The following is a 21,758-nucleotide window of genomic DNA, read 5'->3' as shown; positions in this document are numbered from 1 at the left end:
TTTGTGAAACTACTACTTGTTTTGGAACCAATCTGCAATCATTGTTTGCACTTGAGTAAGTTGCACCACTTCTTCCATCTGTTAGATCCTGGAGACACGACAACAGATGCTGTGTCAAACCAACAGAAATCTCAATATAAAATACAGCTTCAGACCATTCTTGTAAATACGTAGTATAAACAGCCGAGAATCACTGTATATGCTTCAACAATGAAGTGGATTATACAACTTCCCCTGTTGCTGCTAACTGCTCTAATCGAATGTGATCTTCCTGCTCTTTCTGTAGACACAAGATAAGCCTCTTTTAGTGCCACTCCATTCTGTCTGAGGAGAGAGCAAGAAGAGTGTGATTGCTGGCTCAAGAATTCAAGAGAGGATATATGGTTGACACAGTTACAGAATCCAAAGTACGAGACAGTGAAGGAACTTGATGATGTGAACCAGCACTTGAATTTGATGCTTGGAAGACATGGTGCTGAATTAGTCCACTGTAGGTGCTGAGCAAGTGAGCACTTGGTACATTACACGATATGTTTTTTTTGTCTTGAGGTAACAAATCAAAGGCTTCAGGAGAAATCAAAGTACAAGTGGAGGCAAAGCAATTTGGAAGCAGAGATCTTAGTGGAAAAATGCTCTGTCCTGAAGCTAAGAATGCTTTTGTTCAGTTGAAGTATATGGCAAAGGAGGGGCATGCTACTAGAGAAATTGCAGCTTTATTCAACTGAAGAAATTTGCTTCTAATCCAAAGCATGATGTCAGTTACTTCAGTGCTGTTTCTGGTCATCTGACATTTAAAGCTTGAGCTTTGTTTTTGATCTCTCAGTTGAATTTTAACTCTCTCTCCAGGAGAACAGGTGATATTTTTGATCAGATTTTAGATTAACTGTTTGTCATTGAATTCACATCTTTTCATAAAAGTTATCACCGCATCCGTACAGTATGGAAACAGCCCCTTTTGACCCTCCGACGTGTATCCCACTCAAACCCATTCTGCTACCCTGTTACTCTATATTTATCCCTCACTGATGCACCTAACCAAGACATCACTGAACACTATGGGTAATTTAGCATGGCCAAAACACCTCAACCACACATCCTCGACTGCCGGAGGAAACCCACGAAGGCACAGGGAGAATGTGCAAATGCCACAGAGTTGCCTGAGACTGGAATCGAACCCGGGTCCATGGTGCTGCGAGGCAGCAGTGCTAACCACTGAGCGACTGTACCGTCCCATTGTCACCCTCCCTCCATTTCCCCCCCCCCCTCCCCAAAATCACCACCTCCCTTCCTTACCCCATCTGACTCGGTACAAACTGAACTCCCTCCCTCCCATTCGGCCCCTCTTTTCTCTTCACCCATCCAAAGTTGCATGTCATTGATGCAGTGCTGTTTCATTGCCCATTTACTGGAGTGTGTACCTCTTTTCTCTTAGCTGTAGTATTCTTGCTTCACAGGAGCTCATTAGGTTGCTTTCAAAGATTGTGCCACCATAACTTAACAAATTGGTGCTGTATTGTGAGAGGATGGCTATTTTTAAACGCACTGTTAAAAATTATTCAAGTATAATTTATTCAGGTCATTTGAGAAACAAGACTACTCAGTAAAGAATTCTTGGAATTGCTCACAGCTGCATTCACATACTGTTGTATCCCTTATGGCCACATTTGTCATTCTTCATATACTCTCTCTCTCTGCAAAATATTTTTGACAACATGAGCAGTGATGAGTTAAATCTGTTTGTGAATTTAGGAGAGGGTGGTTTGATAGATATTGAGGACCCAAAATTCATGCTAGGAGCCTGCGTGGGGTTTCCAATCTGGTTGAGTAATTTTGGTCAGTTTGTCTGAAGCCCAAGTTACAGCTACAAGGAAGTAATACACAGCCTCTTTTTCTTGATTGATGTGAGTCAGATGAAACCTATTCCTTTCAACCAGTGTGTGACTCAACTGAAGCCATGTGTGCCTGTGGTTTAACTGACATAGGAAACTTTGGGACCAGAAAATAGCACATCTTCAGTTTTCAATGAAGTTGGTCATGTTTAGCAATTGTATTGCCTCTGGAGCCAAAGGCAAAATGCTAAGTGTTAAATACTAATTCTGTCTAGTTTGTTTAGAATTTGATAGCAGTCTGTCCCACATTTTTAAGGTTGATAGCTTCATGTTAATAGTTCAGTTTCTGGCCTCAGCTTTGCTTCTCTGGAGAGATCCCAACTAAGGACTGGGTATCCACCCATGGAATGTGGAAATTCTGGTGACTTTACACTGGCCCAATCTCATGGCAAATCGGAAAGCAGCACTGGCTTTGTCAGCAGGGGAAATTACATCATTTTTTTTCCCCATCCCTGTCCGCTTTAAGTATGAAATATCCGTTCCATGTTTACCTGGTGAGGAAAGCCACCAGCTAGCACACCACTAACCACAAACCAATAGGGCCAAGGGTCAATCCCCAGTCTGGAGTGAGTTGTCGGAGTTCAGTGAAAACAGAGGGTTGCACACTCCTAAATCGCCTCTGTTCTTATCGATTTTGGGGGCGTAAGGGGAAGAGGCGGAATTGGCTAGGAGTGCCATTCCCAATCGTGTTTTTTATTGGTTTCGAAATGAACGAAATTGCATGCGTTATTTTTCAAAGAAATACGTAAATATCCATTCTTATTCTGCTTAGTTCCGATCATTTCAAAAACTGAAAGATGGGAGTGACTGATTATGTCATCTGAATGAGCTAGCACTTCTGTAACATGCTTCAACTCTGCACCTTTGCAATGCCTCAGGTGACATGTAGATCATGTTGTTCTGTCATTATAACCTAGGTTTGTTTCCGATGTCTGAATATTTCTCAGTTGCTTCTGTTGTAAGTTCTGAATACTGTGGCACCTTGCTGCAGTGAGCTTTTATTTACACTTGAAACTATAATCAAACTGTGTACAGAAAGACAGAAGTGTTCACAAACTACTTCTCAAAGGCATGCTGTCCGATGGAGGTTTAGAACAAAATTATTTTTATCCAGTTGATAACTGACAGAGTTGAAATGGATTTCACTGCAATTAGAATTCCAAGCTATATATGGAATTTTACTGTTTCTATCTTACAGGACATTGTGTAAAAATTACAGGCAAAAGATATGGCTCATTTATATATTTTGTTTTATAATTGGGTAATTTTTTTATGAAGCATTCTGTCAGGTTTTGTGTTTTTTTCAAATCTCAACAGATGAACATATATTCTGACAATACTCTTTCTTAATGTTTCGTAAGCAATTTTGAATTGAAAAGCACTCTGCCTGTTCAGCGAGGTTTAAGTCAGCCGATACCATAGTGAGAAAGGCTAGCAGCACTTGACCTGTTACTGTGGCTGGTGCTGTGTTTGGATAAATCAGCAAACAGATCTGTGAATTATAAAAGGAAGTGTTGTTTGACCCTTACCAGGCATTGGTTTTGACTCCATTCTGACAGCCCATGTTTTACATGGATGTGTGCCACCGTGTTCATACAGCACTTCAGCTAGCACTGGCAGCCGAAATGATGGGAATAACTGTTTGGAAGGGTGATGGCCAGTGTAGTAATAGTTAATAGTTTTGCATTATTCTCATTGTTTCTCTTCAACTAATTTACAGGTTTACAACCAGTACACGATAAGCAGGCATCGCAGAGGCATCAGGACAGTGTTAATTGCAGTCCGACCAGAAGGAGAACTCCATCAGAGTGCACAACTTCAGCAGGCAAGACCATCATTCATATTTTTCTCCAATTTGCCTTCCTCAACCTGGGAAACCTGCCAAAAGTCTCCCTTTCTCTAAAGAAGTCATTTTGGCACCTCAATGTCAACTGTTCATCTTTCCACAGATGCTGCTCTCTTCTCAGACTTGCATGAATTTCTCCGGCAGTTTTTATTACTTGTCCTCCTTTCTGTTTGTCAGCCAGTTTCTCGGTTAGTGCTATTAATATTCTTTGTGGAACCGAGACATTATAGAGGGTAAAGAACAGGAGCAGCAGTAAACCACAGAGCTCCTTGAGCCTGCTCTGCAACCCAGGCTGGCCCTTTGCCTTGGCCCCACTTTCCGACCTACTCCCCATATTACTTGATTCATTGAGACCAAAAATCTCTCTCTCTCTCTCTCAGAATCATACTGGATGCAGTTTCTTTGTGGATGCAGTTTATCAACTACTCTTAAGTACTCTTTAAATATTTTTAATCAACCCTGTTTAAAGATGATTTGATATGTCTGGAGCAGGTGGAACTTGAATCCAAACCTTCTGGCCCAGAGGTAAGGACTCTGCCCTTCGCCAAACTTGGTCTTGGATATTTTCTAATCAGCCAGTGCAGAGATGTTGTACACTTCTGGAGCAGGTGGGACTTGAATCCTGGCCTTACAACTAGTTCCTATGCTACACAAAAGCTTTTGCCTACTCGGTCTTCAAGTTTCTTCCACGCGCGAGTCCCACTTGCTCCTCCTTACTTTCATGTTTTAAAAAAAAACACTTGCAGCTGACTGCAATACAAGTAACTGTTGTTAATCAACCTGTTCAGAGATGCTAGAACACATCTCAGGAGCAGGTCTGACCTGAACCCACTTTGTTTGGCCCAAAGTTACAGTGCACCACAAGAGCTCTCATTATCTTCCCCACCCCTTATATATACTAGTACTTAACTAATCAGTTAACTCCTATCCCTCATTTAACACTGGTGGGTGTCCCACTGTACACTGAGAGAAACTATCGTTGTGAAGTTTGGGAAGGAGCATTAATCTCTTTCAGGTTTGGTTTTATAATTAACTTGTTAGTCCTTTTTGTATCAAATGTGCAATGGTCTGCTGTGTTTATTGCACAGTCAGAAATTAACCGGGCTGGAAACTTTTACTGCTGTTTCTGATTGCTGGGAGCAATGTGTCTGCAAAAGCCAAAAGGTGCAAACGAAATGAAGCAACCAAATGTTATTCCTAATTGTAACTCCAGGCTGAAGATCTGATACAATGAGATGAAATCTTGTGTTACCTGTTATCTTCTCCATCTCTTGTCAGTTGTTTTATTTGTGATTAGGTTATCTGTTCTTTGGTCTGTGAAAATACCCATCTGTTACACTTGTTAACTTCTTTGAGAATTCTGATAGTCACCCAAGTGAGGAGGTACTGCCACTGATTATTTACCACTCACTGTAGTAATTGTGCTGCAGCCTCTTGATCTAATTCACTGACAGAAACTATATGACACAATTGTATGTTCTACAGCCCAAATCTGGATCACCAACCTGGTGATTTTGAATGTATGCTAGTTTGCAAATGCTTTGTTGACTGAAAAACCACAGGACAAAGCTGCTTAGTCTTGTGTCATCTGTTTATCTCTGATAACAAACATCTCCCTCATGGAACCGCAGTCTTTCATGTAATCTACTTTGTTAATGATTCTCTTGCTGACCCAGTAACCACATAACACACCCCTCCACTATTTCACAGTCCTATGCACCACAGTCTCAAAGTACATGTTTCTGACTCCTCTGAAGTGCAAACTACAAAACAAAAGTTAGTGTGAGTGTTGCAGTCAGCTCAAACAAGTCCTAGCATTGTATCTGTTCCAGTGAGCCCCATCCCTATTAATAATTAATTCAAATTCTTCTAGCAGAGGGGCTTTTAATGAATCAAGTTGTCTGTTAAACTGGGAGAGCCCACTGCAATGTTAGTTTATTGTTTGTGCTTCAGTAAAAAAATAACAGTTGATCAATCACTGTAATCTCAGCAGTCTTGTGACCATGTCGCTTTCTTAGAGTAAGCCCTCGACTTCAGTCAGATGCTCATGGGGTGGGGGGGGGTTGGGGAATAAAAACCAAAATAACTGTGGTTGCTGTAAATCCAAAACAGAAGTCACTGAAAAAGCTCAGCAGGTCAGGAAGCATTTGTGAAATCAGCGTTAGCGTTTCTGGTCCGGTGACTCCTTAGGAGGAAGATGTTGGATAATATACAGGTCTCACTGGTACAGTTTTTTTTTCTCTAGACTATGACGTTTATTGTTTATATTTTAATGTTGAAAATCAAGCCTACTTGTGGATGTTTACCATTGAGTGGACTGTGCCACTTCACTCCATGAGGATAAGGTGGCTTGTAAATTCCACTTCAGTTGAACAGGCTGGAGGTGTGATTGTGAGCTGTTGCATTCCAGTTGCCAATGCTTGCTCCCCAGTCCTTGGCTTACTTTATTTCAGGTGAGGCATTAGTTGAATACTTCAACTTCAGCATCTGATCTCTGCCATAGTGGCACACTGGCTAGCAGTGCTGCCTCATAGCATCAGGGTCCCAAGTTTGATTCAGGCAACTGTCTCTCTGAAGCTTGCATGTTCTCCCCATGTCTGCACCAGTTTCCTCTGGATGCTGCAGTTTCCTCCCACCATTCAAAGGTGTCCATGTTAGATGGATTGGCCATGCTAAATTGCCCCATAGTGTTTAGGGACGTGCAGGCTTAGGTGGATTAGCCATGGGAAATGCAGGGTAGGGTAATCGGTCTGGTTCTGCTACAGATGGGTCCAGATGCTTTTCGGTGGTTTGGTGTGGATTTGATGAGCCGAATGGCCTGCTTCACACTGTAGGGATTCTATTCTGTTCTGTAAAATATAGTGGTTGGATGTAGTATAGCTGGGTCTGACTGGGCGCCTCCTCATGATTATACTCCAATGGGGTTTTTATTTTGCTGTAAGGGTCTGTGTACATAGCTATCAGCTTAAGACAGGATTGGACACCTCGTGTGACAGTATAGCCTGGTGGCACATGGTATCCAGACATGGATGAGGTGAAGCTATGCTGCCCATTCTGAGGATGCATGGAGAGATATGACAATATCCAGGGGAAGGAGAGGAAATGAAGATGAATTTTGGGATTTGCTGTGAGCTTTCAGTTGGTTGAAAGAAATACTTGGCAGTTTTTACCTTTAAAATCTCTAACCAATGTTACGTGTTTGCTACTGTGAAGGTTTTATAGCTTGGTTAACTATTTATGTCTTTTAAAATAAAATGTTTCTGTTACTGGAAATAATTTTAAGTCTTCAAGCATCCAGATGTTTGTGGGCTTGGTCTTCAGGCTGCGTTTCACCTCTGGAAGGTTTCTGTCGATCTAAGCCATGTTTGAGATAGTAAGCAGCAGCAGCATAGCAAGGCGCAGCTGTTTCTGCAGAGTGCAGGGGAGAGAAAGAGAATACATTTTACGTACTGTCAGTTTTCTGTTTCACGAGACTATGGTGTGGGTAAAACAGAATAGTAGCAGGGCAGTAATATCGATTTCCTTTCCAACAATGGATGTTCACCCAGATCAGGTGGTATGAGTGAGCAGGAAGAATATACGTTCATCTACACACTGCCTTCGCACAAAGTACTTGTAGCCACTAAATTACTTCTGAAGTGTCATGAATGTTACGTGGGCAAGTAAGGAATCCCAATTGTACCCAACTGGATCCCACAAACATAAGTTTGAGTTGTGATACTTGATGACCGTTTACCAGTAGAACTCAGTGTTGCTCTTCAAAACGTGACACCGGATTTTTGTAATCCATCACAGCAGACAAAGCGAGCCCTGTCTTGAAGTTATTTTTCAAAAGCAGCATCTCCAACAGTGTAGTACTCCCTTCATACTGCACTCGAGTGCCTGCCTGGGTAATGGGTTCAAGCCTTGGGCTGTGGCACAGACCCACAAGGCTGCTATTCATTGTTTCATAATGGGTGAAAAGTGGTATTTTGTAGAAGAAGCTATCTGACATCAGAGTTGACTGTACACTGGAGCAGGAGGAGGCTCTTGAGCCTGTACTGCAATTCACTTAGATTATGGCTCATCTGTATCCTCAGCTATCATAGTTTAATCTTGGGGAGATGCTGTAAAATACCAAAAGAGTGAGACAGTGCAGGCTTCCAGGCAGCTGTCACTTTTACAATACTATCCTAACTTCACCCATGTTGCAGCATCTTTACTGCTCATAGCAGAACAGAAATGAAATGTTAAATGAACATCAAACTATAATCTCCAGACTCCATAAAGCAGTCTGGCAGAGAGTTCTAGGCAGTAATTCAGCATGAGCTCTGCTGACATTTGTAACTGGCTTTGCACTTCATGACATCATCAGAACTGCCTGCCTGAATTCCAACCTGGTTATTCACTGCCTTGCTCATATTTTTGATTTATAACTAAGCTGAAATGTGAAGTAGAGAGAATGCCATTTGAGGAAGAAAAGGAGTTCCATGTCAATCTCTGTCTTAATGTGTACCTGCCACCCGACTACATTAGTGTTGTGTTTTTCTTTGTCATATTTCCAATAGTTGGTCATTGAAATTGCAATATTTTGAGAAGTAAAGCAAATTGGCACATCTGCTGAACCGTCTGAAGGTACCTGGAACCCTGCCTGAAACAAGTCAGTGTAAATATGTGATTATAGTAATGCCAGGTTCACAGGCTGTAATTGGCTAATGATAATCTTTTAATTTACTCATTACTCAAGTGCCACCGGAGAAGTAAACATGCTTTAAGCTTGTAAACTCTTTGTATATCTTCTCACAGTTCATTTCCAAAGGCCTTCCTTTTTTTTAAAAAAAAAGAAACCGTTTTCTTGTGGCACATGGCTTGCGTGGACAAGATTGGATTCTTACTGTTCTATTTTGTTTAGTGGCCCCTGCTGGCAAATGCCTCTGTTCCTCCTTTGGTGAGGCCATCATCACATTGATGTTGACTTTGATACTTTGGCCATCACACAGCATGCTGGTAACAGAGACCTCCCAGAGACGGGAGGACTCGTACCTGAGCAGAGAACAGATGCTTTGAGACAGGGATAGGCAAAAAAAACAGCTGAAGCTTTTACGTTTCTGTCAAGTATGGGGTTCACAGCAATAGCAACAATGAGAGTTTCACATGGAGGTGAATTCTTTTTCGAAGACATGTGTAACAATCATTCTTATATATATTTAGAAAATTTACTGTGTCCATCTGTCAGCAACTGGTTTTTATTTTATTCATTTATAAAGTGAGATTTTCTGACTAGTCCAGCATGAATTGTCCACCTTGAGAAGGTGATGGTAAGCTGTTGTCTTGAACTGCTGTAGCCCATCTCATGCAGCTGCGCACATAGTGCTGATCAGAAGGAAAATCCAGGGTTTATGAGCCAGCAACACTGGAGGAACAGACAAGTTCCTGAGTCGGGGTGGTGTGTTGTTTGGATGGAACTTGCAAGTGATGCATCTGCTGCCGTTGTTCTTATAGGTGGCGGAAGCTGATTTGGAAGGGGTTGTCAAAGAAGCGAGCTACCATCTTGTAAGTTGTACACGTTGCTGTCACTGTGGGTCACTGCTGGAGAGTCAGTGTCAAAGGTGGTGGATAGGGTGTCCCGTGAAGTGAGCTGCGTTTTTTTCAAAATTGTGTTTGTAGGATATGGACCTCGCTGGCTAGACCAGCATTTATTGCCCATCCCTAATTGTTCTAGAGGGCTATGAAAAGGCAACCTCCTGGCTTTCAGGTCTGGACTAAGGTGTTGACCAGATCAGGCAAGGATCGGGGCTTTCCTTTCCTGAACCAGATGTGTTTTGTTTTGAGAATCGATGACAATGATCATTAATAAACTCTCGAATCCAGATTTTTATTGAATTCAAACTCCTCCATCTGGTTTAGAAGGTTTGAACCTGGGTTGCCAGAACAATACCTGAGTCTGTAAATCAATATTGTCGGGAGAATGCCACAAGGCCATCACCTCCCCTTTCCTGGAATGGTGTTGGGAGCTTCACCCATCCAGGCAAATGGACAGTATTCCATAGTTATCCCTGACTTAATTCCTGTACATGGTGGACAGGCTTGGGGGGAGTCGGGAGGCGAGTTAATACAGATGGTAAATGGTGACATCAGAATACAGTCATTTGAAAAACCATCTTACCTGCCAAATGATCAGGTAATATTGAGATGCAATTGGCGAGGTGGAGAAAGGGTTAGCACTGCTATCAGAAAAAGCTGGCAACATGAGTGGAGAGTGGAACATGCTGATAAGTCTAATGATCCTTTATCTGAGCTTTGTTATTATTGATAATGTTGGTTTTAACCAGTCTATTCTGTCAGACTCCATAACACAAAGCCCAGGTTTTCTCACTTTCATATTGATAATGTGCGTACACACAGTAAATTAGTGGGTTTTGTGGCCAATTGACCATATTATAAATCACAAAGATAAAAATAGAATGGCAAAAATGTTAGCCAGTCGTCCTCTTCATCTGGTAAAGATGTCCAGTAATTCTCAATCTGAAAAGACAGAATCACCCCTCCTTACTATAAAATGACAACATTTATTCAGACATAATAACTCTACACTGCCACATCGCATGCTGTACCTCCATTTAATAAATTCATAGACTAACAACGTTTGAGTCAGCACTCAATCACTTATCAACAATTTAAAATGCTTGGCCAATTTATGAGTTGGTAACTGGTATTCCAAATGCAAAATTAGTTTCCACTTCTTTCTTAAAAGTGCAACCATAGTCTCGTGGTGGCAACATTATCAGTAAATAACTTATAACTGGGCTATGATTAGTCTTTCTGTTGATCGTTCTCTACGCGTTTATCTCACTCTGTGTCTGTCAATTCACAATGGTCTGTCCTTCATAAATGGGTTAGCTTCCCCTCTGTGCCTTCCCTCTTTCTGTGCATGTATGTCTATCTTTTTGGGTTGGTTTCTTCCTCCTCCTTGTCCTTTTTTTAACTTGGAAATTGTGTATCTCTTACTCTGTTGATCTCTTCTCACCCATTCACTTTTTTCATGAGTATACGTTGATTTCTTTAACTTCCCCTCCCCCCACCCCAAACCTGTTTTCACTGGAAATATGAGCAGGAACAGTGTGGGGAAATTGCCATTGTTCAGGAAGCCAATATGACCCTTTGCTCAGTGAAAACTGCTGTTTGATTTTGTCAAGTTGTAATCTGCATTTGCCTGACTCTATCTGAACATTTATAGCAGCTGGAATACTTAAGGGGTGATGATGTCGGGGTCCAGGTGTCTTGCCTCAGTTCCCAGGCAGCAGGGTTTATCTGCAGTTGTGTTGCTGAAACAGTCCTGCTGAACTCCTTCCTGGATCTAAGTGTAAAATTCCAAAGCACCTGAATCATTTCCCTTTTACTCTGTTGTGTGAAGTTCCCATTACAGCTCTACATGTTCTTTCTGTCACTGAGCTGACCTTGGTCTTTACCTCACATTAATTCGTGAAGCACTGCACAAATACTTCATGAATTTTGTTTAGGCTTTTCAAGCAAGAATTTACTCCGTTGAAGTAGCAATGCTATATACGCAGCACGAAATAGCATAAACGTGTGTCACTCTGATACAGTAGCAGCAGCATCCTTCACCATTTCCTTGTTTTCCTCAGTAGCACCCCACACTGTATAACCTAATGCTGGAGCAGTGCAGAAGCAGAGTTATTAATGGTTTATATGTCAGATATACAGTTTGTATACTAATAAGATTCTCTTCCTTTTCAGGAGCAGGATCAGTGTCACGAGGTACAAAGTTAGGAAGTCCAGTGGAGGAAGCTATTGAAAATGTAATTCAGCGTATAACGCAAGATGGATCACAACAAATGGCTATAGAGAAGACAATAGAAGATGTTATAGCCAGTGTAACGGTTACTCAGCCTGACAGTCCCTTAAGTCCCACCTCTTGCAAAAGTTACAGTCAGGAAAGGTGCCAGAACAAACGGGCAGAAACACCTCCCACTCAAACTGTTGTTTCTCCAAATGATCATCTAGAGAATAGCCAGTTATCTCCAGACAAACACAATCTGAATGCTGGCCATCGACTGAAGAAGGGCAGAATAGAAGCCATTCAATGCCAGGCAAGGAGAATGTGCAATTTTGACAAAATCTTAGCCACCAAGAAGAACCTGGACCATGTCAATAAGATTCTGAAAGCAAAGAAGCTGCAGAGGCAGTCACGGACAGGGAACAACATTGTGAAACGCAAGCGAGGCAGACCCAGGAAACGGGATTTGAGTCTCTCTCAGATCTGCGCCTCGTTGCCTCCTAAAGAAGATGAAGCACTTCCTCAGGAACAGAGGGATAGTGGCGAGAAGAACAAGGAGTCTGACACAATCATGGATGTTATTGAATCAGTGCTGCAAAGTGTGAACCAGCAGCAATCCGAACATAGGAAGGGTGTGAAACGGAAAAGGCACTTGGAAGAAGAGTAAGTACCTGCATTGCTCCCTTTCCTCTGTTCCTGTCCTATTGACTCTTTGTTCCATCGTCAGAAGGCAACGCAATAAGGAGAGTGACCTGAGCTGGAATTTAAATAATTCTCCATGTTCTCTCATTACGTACATTTGTATAAGCACACACTTATCCAAGGTGACAGTTGCATTGTGTTACTATCATGAGTCAAGATAGAGTATAAAATTAATTAATAACCACATTAACTATGTTTAATATTTCAAGTTCTTTAAAAAAATAACAATTTTTTTGTTGTGTGTTGCCCACTTTGGGCCTGGAGGGTGGATTGGTCCATGGATATCACTCTATTTTGACTGCGAGGGAGGCTGCTTTTGGCTTCCTTGTTTTCCTGGATGGGTTGTTGTGTCATTGAGAGACATTGTTTTGATTGACCAACCAATAGAGCTTGCCAATACCGGGCACCCAAGTTCAGACTGAAATTGGAAGTCAAGTGAAATCAAGTTAAGTTGTAAACTTTTCACTGTACTCATGTGATAATAAACCTAATTTTAATCTCTCAGTAGTTAGCCCAACCAATTCCTCTTTAGAGCTGCAAGTGTAGGTTGGCATTAGACCAGGAATGTCTGGATTGCAGCCCCTCAAGTTCTGGCAATCTGTTCCTTTCAACTTCAAACCTAGTTGCACTTGTATTTAAATTCACAAGTCAGTCTAGACTTTTGGAGAAAACTGTCCTTAACCATGCTGCTTCAGTGGTGGCAAATCCACAATCGAATCACAATTTGTTGGTATTTGCAATCTGAGATATCTGACAATTAAAATGATGTAAGTTTGAATGTTATTGATACTCTTGCAACTCTCGATCCATGAAGAATGATGTTGGGAGTCTTCATGCTCTTGATATATTTTCAAATCTAGTATAGTGAGCTCAACCAAATGGCCATTTGGGTTGAGGGGGAACAAGTCAGATTGGATTCTTAACTCTGTTTCTCTCAGATTCTTCCAGAGCAGCTCGTTTCTCCAGTACCAGTACTTTCTGTATTCATTTTGTTTTGAGAGAACTTGTTGCAATGGGGCAGTTCTTCAACTGCTCTTTCAATCAACAATAGCTGTAAGCATCTTAACATTACGTGAAGTGTGCATATGCTGGTCATGGCAGAGAGAGTAATGTTAAATCGCTGCGTTTTTATTCACTGCCAACCAGCTCCCCAGAATTGTCTTCAGAATTAGCTACCGCGTCGAAGACTGGAGGGAAGACAGCATCGACAGATACCATAACACCACCTCCACAGCCAACCGTCCAGAGGGAAAAGAAGGCCCCGCGCCCTCCTAAGAAAAAGTACCAGAAAGCAGGACTGTACTCTGATGTCTATAAGGTTCCCGAGTGAGTAAATTGTGAGAAATATTATCATCACTGTGTGGGGCTTTAGTCTTTCTTTCAGTTAAATTATCTTTGAATTCCAAAAGGTTTGTTTCTTGATTTAAAAAAAAGTAATGTTTTAGTGGAAACCGTAAACAGAAATGATTGCTAACTTAAATAAGATGCAAGTATATTGCATTCCACAGAGGGGGTTTCAGCTGAAAGGTTGTGCTTTACATATTGTGGTTGAGATTGGTTGCAGACTGTTTGTTGAAACTGAATTCTTATTGTTCTTTATCACAATTAGGAGTCATGGCAGACACTGGCAAGCTTGTTGAATATTTTCCTGTTCTCAAGTTTTATTTTCCGTCTCCTGCTTCTGGCACTTTCCCATATATCTCTATTGCTGACATGCTAACTGCTTCCCCCACTGGCGGCAAATATCCTCACTTTGTTGCGGGGTGTCAGGTTTTGTGTTTAAAGATTGTAACTGACCTTACCACCTATTTATTTCCCAAGTGGGACAGTAGTAAGGCAGCTAGTCAGCCCACTCCAAGACAGCTGCATTTTCCACCCAGCCACCGGCTGTTGGCTATACGGAAACAGGCACCGCTGAAGGGCCAGTCACCTTATCTGTTTGCTTCCTTAATTTTTGAAGAAAGCCATGATTTCCCATTGTGCTGAGGAACACTCTTGGGGAAACTGTAGATTGGAACTAACTACCATTCTGCTTACGTTCTGTGCTCCGTGGCTCTGTGCAGATTGTTGATTGTGTGTGCCTGCAGTATTAATATTTCAGCGTAAATCCCTGGTTAAGATTCTCCTCTTGCAGCAAAAAAAGAGTTGGGTGCCCACTTTCACACTGGATTCTGTACAATTCTTTGTTGAGGCTAGCACCTTCTCAGAAAGAGCATCTGGGGTTTTGTAATACAACTTAACCCCCATGGTAGAAGCTTTTCAGGGCTACTTACGGCCTGCGATTTCTTGTTTTGACTCCCACCTGCTAACAATTATCTATTATCAATTAGGCTGAGTTACAGTCTTCATATGTTGCCTCCTTTCCTCCCTGTTCAGGTCTTGCAAGGTCCAATTTGGGAAATCAGATACTGCTCGAGTAGTAATTAGATTACTTACAGTGTGGAAACAGGCCCTTCGGCCCAACAAGTCCACACCGACCCGCCGAAGCGCAACCCACCCATACCCCTACATTACCCCTTACCTAATACTACGGGCAATTTAGCATGGCCAATTCACCTGACCCGCACATCTTTGGACTGTGGGAGGAAACCGGAGCACCCGGAGGAAACCCATGCAGACACGGGGAGAACATGCAAACTCCACACAGTCAGTCGCCTGAGTCGGGAAATGAACCCAGGTCTCAGGCGCTGTGAGGCAGCAGTGCTAACCACTTAGTCACCGTGCCGCCCATGATATAGTAATATAGTGTACTTGCAACAGTGTCACCACACCTTTACTGTTTTAACACTGCAATATATTAATCTTCAGTCAGAAGTTAAAAAGACCCATTTCTCGCCAAGTTCTGTCAAGTCTCAGCCTTGGTGCTCCCTCCTGCTGCTGTCTGCTTCAGACCAAAGTAGACAAGGAGGAGGCTGGAGGAACACAGCAAGCCAGACAGCAGCAGGAGGTGGAGAAGTCGGCGTTTCAAGTATAACCCATATTCAGGAATGAAAGTGGGGATAGGACGAGCTGCAGATTGGGGCAAGGGGCGAAGGGGGTTTTTTGGTAGGGAGAGGGACAGAATGATGATGTAGTAATATGTGAACACAGTTTGTGGCTGCAACCTGTTTGGTAGCTGAAAGGAAGGGTCAGCAGGTGGGATGGAAGGGAAGAGGCAGGGCTGGAAAGGAAGAGGCAGGGCTGGAAAGGACATCGGCAGGGGGATGGGTGGGAAGGTTATTTGAAACTCGAGAACTCTACGTAGAGTCCTCCGAGCTGTAGGCTGCCCAGGCAGAAGCTGAGGTGGTGTTCCTCGAATCTGTGGTCTGATTCTCTGTGGCATTCTGCGGAGGATGCTTTTAACCATCCCTGCCACAGAGATGCAGGCTAGGTTCACAGGTGGAGCTGTGAAGAAGTGAAGGGCTAGTCTCTACCACAGCCAGTTTCAATGTTCCCTACAATGGTTGAAGTGGAAGCAACCAGAATTGACATAGTCAGCATTCCTAGGGTTAAATCTGACAGCCCGATGTGCTGTTAGTGGGTGGGTTTGCTTCACCACCAGGGGGTGCCATTGCTTTTACACTGGGCAGCTTGACGTCATAGTGTGGGTCATGCTGTCCACCAGCTCTGTAATTCTGAACAGGGCATTTCAACACGTGTTACATCGGGTACGCTCAGTTAGAATGTTTGTCTAGAGAGCTGCAGACCACAGGGTGGCTGCCATGATTGTCACCCTTACCAGAATGCCTCTTGTGTAACAGCAGCAGGAGCATTGTCCTCCCTGTAAGAGTGTAGTGTTAAAAGCCACGCGACCATACATCATTGGCCTCAATACACAGGCTTTTCACTTTGACGAACATACTGTCCCACATCTCCAAAACACCGCAAAGCCTCCCAGATTGTAAACTGAGAGGACTATAGTGACAGCTATCCAAGCAAATGTGATTGGGGACAGCCAAGTGTCAGCAGTGTCATTGACCAGTGAAGTGTTTTAATGGTGTTGACTGAAGGAGGAGTCATAGCTCGAACCCCTAAGTTTATCCAAAGTAAGACCTCTGACAATCCAGCATTGCTCAGTACCACACTGAAATGAGCAGCCGTATGACTCAGCTGATGAGAGCATTCCAATGGAGCCAAGCTGACAATTTTAACATAGTCTTTGGATTAGGATTTCTCCTGGCACCGTCATTCCTGTTTGATCCTGGTTTCTGCTTTTCAGGAGTAAAAGTAGAGTTGCTGGTTATGTGGCTCTGCTTGTAGACGTTTCTTATGTGATGGCGAATTGCATAACATATGAATGACTGAAGAGCTTAGCAACTTTTGGTGACACTGGCCAGTATTGGAATTTCTCAATTAGCTGGCTGGAGTGGTTGCTTTCTCTTGTCATATTATTTGGAGCTTGACCTCTGTCTGGTTACAGTGAGAAAAATAATCGCTCCGGCTGTAACATGCTAAAGAAATCATAGGTGTGAAGTATTTCAGAGACAAGTTCTTCTCAAGACTTGCCTTCCATTACTCTTTGGGGAAAAAAAATCCTTTTTGCGATAGTGGTGCTATGAAGATCACTTGCTGTGGAAGGGGAAGAGGGGTCATAGTGAGCAAATGGGAGTTCATCTCCAAGTTGGAAGGAAAAGGTGAACCCATGTCCTGTTAATCACCACCTAGTGACACTATCAAAGCCTGCAGTAGCAAAAGAATGACATTGGTGCCCAGTGTCCCTTCCTAGGAGATAGTAAGACATCAGGAGAAGTTGGTGTATGAGTGTTTGACAGCATGAGCTTGATGCTTGGGGGTCAGTTAGCATTTGATATAGAAATGGCATGTGATCACACATGTGATTCCAATTAATCTTTTGTTTTCAGTCAGGTAGACTGGTGGATGTTTTAAAATATCCAGACATAGAGCACTGACTTTTCTTTTGTTAAATTTAGTTATTTCTTCAGACACATTCCCACATGCTCTAGTACACAAAGATCCTTAGACAACACGTTCCAAACTATGACCACTGCCTTCCAAAAGGACATGGATACATGGGAAACCGACCACTTAAGAGGATTCTCCCCCCCAAACCACTTTTACTGTCCTGAGTAGAACATTGATCCATTTGGGACAAGATTGTGAAATTCCCTCCAAACAGCGTTGTGGTTCCACCTCCACAAATTATCCTGCAGCAACTCAGGAAGAAAGCTGACCCCCACTATCTGGGAACAGATATTAAATGCTGGCTGCCAGAGATGCCACAAGTAAATAAGACAAGATGTCAGGACATACGCTGCTTCTTCTCTTAATGAATTACCCTTAGGTGCTCGATAATTGTCACTAGTGGCATCCGGCCTATTGGCACGCAAGTCTGTGTCCTTTTTGCTGTTTCTCTTCCCCTTTGTCCCAGCGCATGGAAAACTGTGATTAATGGAGTGCCACAAGGACCAGTGCTGGACTGTCAGCTCTTTATGATCTCTATTAATAACCCGAGTCAAGGAATGGAATATACTACAGTCACACTTTCTAACTATATAAAGATAGATTAGATTTTTTTTAGATTAGATTAGACTTACAGTGTGGAAACAGGCCCTTCGGCCCAACAAGTCCACACCGACCCGCCGAAGCGCAACCCACCCATACCCCTACATTTACACCTTACCTAACACTATGGGCAATTTAGCATGGCCAATTCACCTGACCCGCACATCTTTGTGACTGTGGGAGGAAACCGGAGCACCCGGAGGAAACCCACGCAGACACGGGGAGAACGTGCAAACTCCACACAGTCAGTCGCCTGAGTCGGGAATTGAACCCGGGTCTACAGGCGCTGTGAGGCAGCAGTGCTAACCACTGTGCCACCGTGCCGCCCACTATAGGTAGGGAAGTAAGTTATCAGGAGGACTTGGTTTGGATGATGGGCAAAAATTTGGCATATGAAGCTTGTGGGGAAAATTAGATAATGGAATTTGGCAAAAAAAAATGGAAAAACAAAATATGATTTGAATAGGGAGAGAGAGTCTGCGGTTTGTTGTATTACTGAGGGATCTGGGTGTCCCTTGGACATGAATAACAGAGGTTAGAATGCAGTTACAGCAATTAATGAGGAAGATAAATGGAATGGTAGCCTTTATTTATCACAGTTGAATGTTTGGGGGGGGGGGGGGGGTCTTGCTCCAGTCGAACAAGCATGGATGAGAGCACATGTACATGAATGTGTATCGTTTTGGTGTCCTTACTTAAAGAGGGATGTACACATTGTGAAAATCATTTGGACTGTTCTGGCCTTTATTCATTGAACTTTGTAAGAAAATCATCTTACATTCTTGTCATGTTAGATTCTGAGGAGGCTTGGCAGTATGTAAACTTAGAGAATGTTTCCTCTCACGGGGAATCCAGAACTGGGCACTCTGCTAAAAAAATAAGAAATCTCCTATTTAACATGGAGAATCAGGAGCAATTTCTTCTCTTTTTGGGTTCTTTACTAGAGAGCAGTGGAAGGTGAATCTGAATCCCAGAACTCCTTCCTGAAGACCGCCCCAAGGCCTGCAGCAGTTCCTGAAGGCAGCTCCACATCATGTTCCCATGGGCAATTAAAGGTGGACTATAAATGTCAGCCGAGCCAGAGAAATCCACATCATGCAAATTCATTTTAAAATATAGTTCAAGACAGAAGTGAACAAATGTTTGATCTACAAGTGAGGTGAGGGGTATTTGGGATAGGGGGAGGAGATGCAGGCAGGAAAGTGTTGAGGCCATGATTGGATCGGCCACAGTTTTGTTGAATGACCGAGTCGATGTAAAGGTCTGAATCACCTACTGAGCATTTCCTGTGGCAACGTTTCAGTTTTCAGGATCATTTGCAAAGATTTCTTGAGTACAATCTTTTTGCTTGCTTCAATTCTAATCTTCAGTTGGAGGTTTGCTCTCCTGTTCTGACCACTGCCATTTTGCAACCCCCTTCCCCCACCACATTCTTCAGCAGCTCCATCGGTGTATGCATGTGCACGTGTCTGTGTGTGTTATGAGGGACAGTAATCATTAGCCCTGATTATGGATCTTGGGTGTGAATAGTTCCTGCAGTGGCTTGGAGAAAATGGCCTTTTTACAGCTATTTGTAATTAGGGTTTCACATGGTTTCAGGCAATGTAAAGTTAGCTAATTATTGGAATACTTGGCAGGCAAAGTGAAATGATTTTCTGCATGGCAAGCAGCAGACCTGAGCAAGGAATGTGGGCTTTGTTCCTTTGTAAAAAGGACACAATGCTACCTCACTGTTGGTCAGTCAGTATGTCACCAGCATATTGCTTGGATTTGAAGCTGATAACAAGAATGACTGTGACAGAAGGAAAACAAAATCAAGCTGCTGCTGTTTGAGCCCTCAACAGGGCTGAGGAGCGTGCTGATAGAGGTCCCCAAAATAATGGAAGGTTTTAAGAGTGAGAAAACACCTCTGGGGTAGAGTATAACTAAAGGCCATCAGTAAAAAGGTCATCAAGAAAATCCATAGGGAATTCAGAAGGACTGTTTTTATTCTGGAGAGTGGTCAGAATGAGTGTGGTGCAAACAATATTGGTATAAGGGAGAAGGAAATAGTTATAATAGTTTTTAAAGAAAAGATGAGAGGAGGCTTGAGATACTAACTTGGATAGGTTGGGCCAAATGTTCTTTGTACGCCTTTGGTAAATGAAAGGCCAATGTCAGACAGTGAAGCACAACATTCCCCTTGTACTAGGCTGTACTTGTCCTGCAGGTACTTAGTAGGACAATATAAGGGGAGCTTTCCTCTGTATCTAACCCCATGCTGTATCTTGCATGGGAGTGTTTAATTCCCAGTGTGTACTTACTGGGAATGTGTCCCTTCCCTGGTAATAGCATCCATCATTTAAGCGCACGTATTTATTTTTCCAGATTTATAACCATCTTGGCATAGGTATGATTTGATCTTGCGTAGTGCAGAGGAAATGCTGAGTAAAGTCAGAGCTTAGGACCTGGAATTGCTGCCAAATCATATCTTTGTTGTTTATTGGTAAAAGATTGCCAGTAAATTGATTTGCGTGTTTTATATTATACACGAGATCAAAAATTAGATATCAAGCCTATTCCCTTTCTTGTTATCAGGAGTAAGTTGATGAGACCATGACAGATGAAAGAGCCATATAATGTAGCGCTTCTAAAGTAGCACCAATATGCTAAATGTGTACGCATCAGGCTCCCCAGTGAAACATGAGCACAGCAGACATGTTGCTTGGGCTAAGTGTGTTTAAAAACCTCTGCCATATGGTTGGCTACAAAGAGAAGCCAGCTTTCATCAGGGTGAAGTTTCAATTGTTTGTAATATTTCTTTGTTGCCTGATTAAATTGAAGCACTTTCTTTTGTGTTCCCAATCTTAATCAACAGTTCTTTTCTTCCTTAGTCCAAAGAGTCGCCTGATTCTGGTGAAGAAGGAGAAGCTGGAGTACATTCCTGGAGAGCATGACTACGGGCTTTTCCCAGCCCCAATTCATGTTGGTAAGTCTTGCAGTGCTCTGCCCTTACTGTGTTGGGTCTGTTTTAGTGGGTCTGCAGGGAATATTTGGGTGGGACAGAGACTTTTTTCTGACAGTTCCTAATGGGTTGAGAAAGTGTGATTAGCCGATGTCTTCAGCCAGTTGCTTTACATTTTAAAGACCATGATCTGCATTAACCACGTGCATCTGTCGTTGTCGGTCACAGCAGAAGTATAGAATCTCTTGAATAACATTTTTTCTGATGAAACAGTGACTTCCTGTGAGCGCGAGGCTATATTTACGCATTCCTCAGCATTGTCTCCTTTCCCAAATTTGGTTTGTCTGGTCTCTATTCCCTCAACTGTTTGCAGATCTCTGCATCGCGCACTGTTTTGTGTTTAATGATTACCATGTGCTTTAATAAAACAGTGCCGCTGCTGAGAGATTCCTACAGGTCTCGTGATCTTCCCCTTAGTTGTCTCTTAACAATTGCTGAAATCCATTGATTAATTATACATTAGAAATTACAGGCAATGAGGTGTGATGGTAGTGTCCCTACCTCTGAGCAGGTATGTCTGGATTCAAATCATGCTGAGCTTATACAGGACATTGGTGAGGCCTCTTATGGAATTCTGTGTCCTGTTCTGGTCACCCAGTTATAGGAGGGATCTTACTAAGCTGCGGAGAGCTCAGAAGTGATTTACCAGCATGTTGCTGGAAATGGACATTTTGAGTTATAAAGAAAGGCTGAGACTTTTTTTCACTGGAGTGTAGGAGGTTGAGAGGCAACCTGATAAAGTTTATTTTATGCTGAGAGATAAAGTCAATGGTAGTTGTCTTTTCCCTTGGATGGGGGATTTCAAGACTGGTGGGCATATTCTTGAGGTTGGGGCAAGTGATTTTAAAAAAGATGAGGCAAATTTTTTTACACGGAAGGTGGATCATGTGTGGAATGAACTTCCTGAGAAAGTGATGGGTGTGGGTACAATTAGAATGTCGAAAAGGCATCTGGATAGATAGGTGAATAGCAAAGGTTTGGAGGGATATGGCCCAAGAGCAGTGGGTGGGGCTAGTTTAGTTTGGGATTATGTTCATC

The 21,758-nt window shown here is 42.7% G+C and overlaps 1 protein-coding gene across 3 annotated transcripts in view; it reads left to right on the top strand.

Annotated features, from left to right (window-relative positions):
- Positions 1 to 21,758, top strand: part of ash1l (ash1 (absent, small, or homeotic)-like (Drosophila)) — a 228,447-nt gene that overhangs the window by 125,858 nt on the left and 80,831 nt on the right. For all 3 annotated transcript variants that reach the window (XM_060820802.1, XM_060820800.1, XM_060820801.1), the window contains 4 exons: positions 3,610 to 3,714; positions 11,473 to 12,175; positions 13,361 to 13,540; positions 20,590 to 20,684. In XM_060820802.1, the coding sequence (XP_060676785.1) occupies positions 3,610 to 3,714; positions 11,473 to 12,175; positions 13,361 to 13,540; positions 20,590 to 20,684 (1,083 nt within the window). The remainder of the gene's footprint in view (positions 1 to 3,609; positions 3,715 to 11,472; positions 12,176 to 13,360; positions 13,541 to 20,589; positions 20,685 to 21,758) is intronic.

The sequence above is a fragment of the Hemiscyllium ocellatum genome, chromosome 50 (genome assembly GCF_020745735.1).
Source record: "Hemiscyllium ocellatum isolate sHemOce1 chromosome 50, sHemOce1.pat.X.cur, whole genome shotgun sequence".
Taxonomy (NCBI): Eukaryota; Metazoa; Chordata; class Chondrichthyes; order Orectolobiformes; family Hemiscylliidae; genus Hemiscyllium; species Hemiscyllium ocellatum.
Note: the sequence above shows the minus strand (reverse complement) of the source record. Positions and strands in the feature narration are given on the sequence as shown.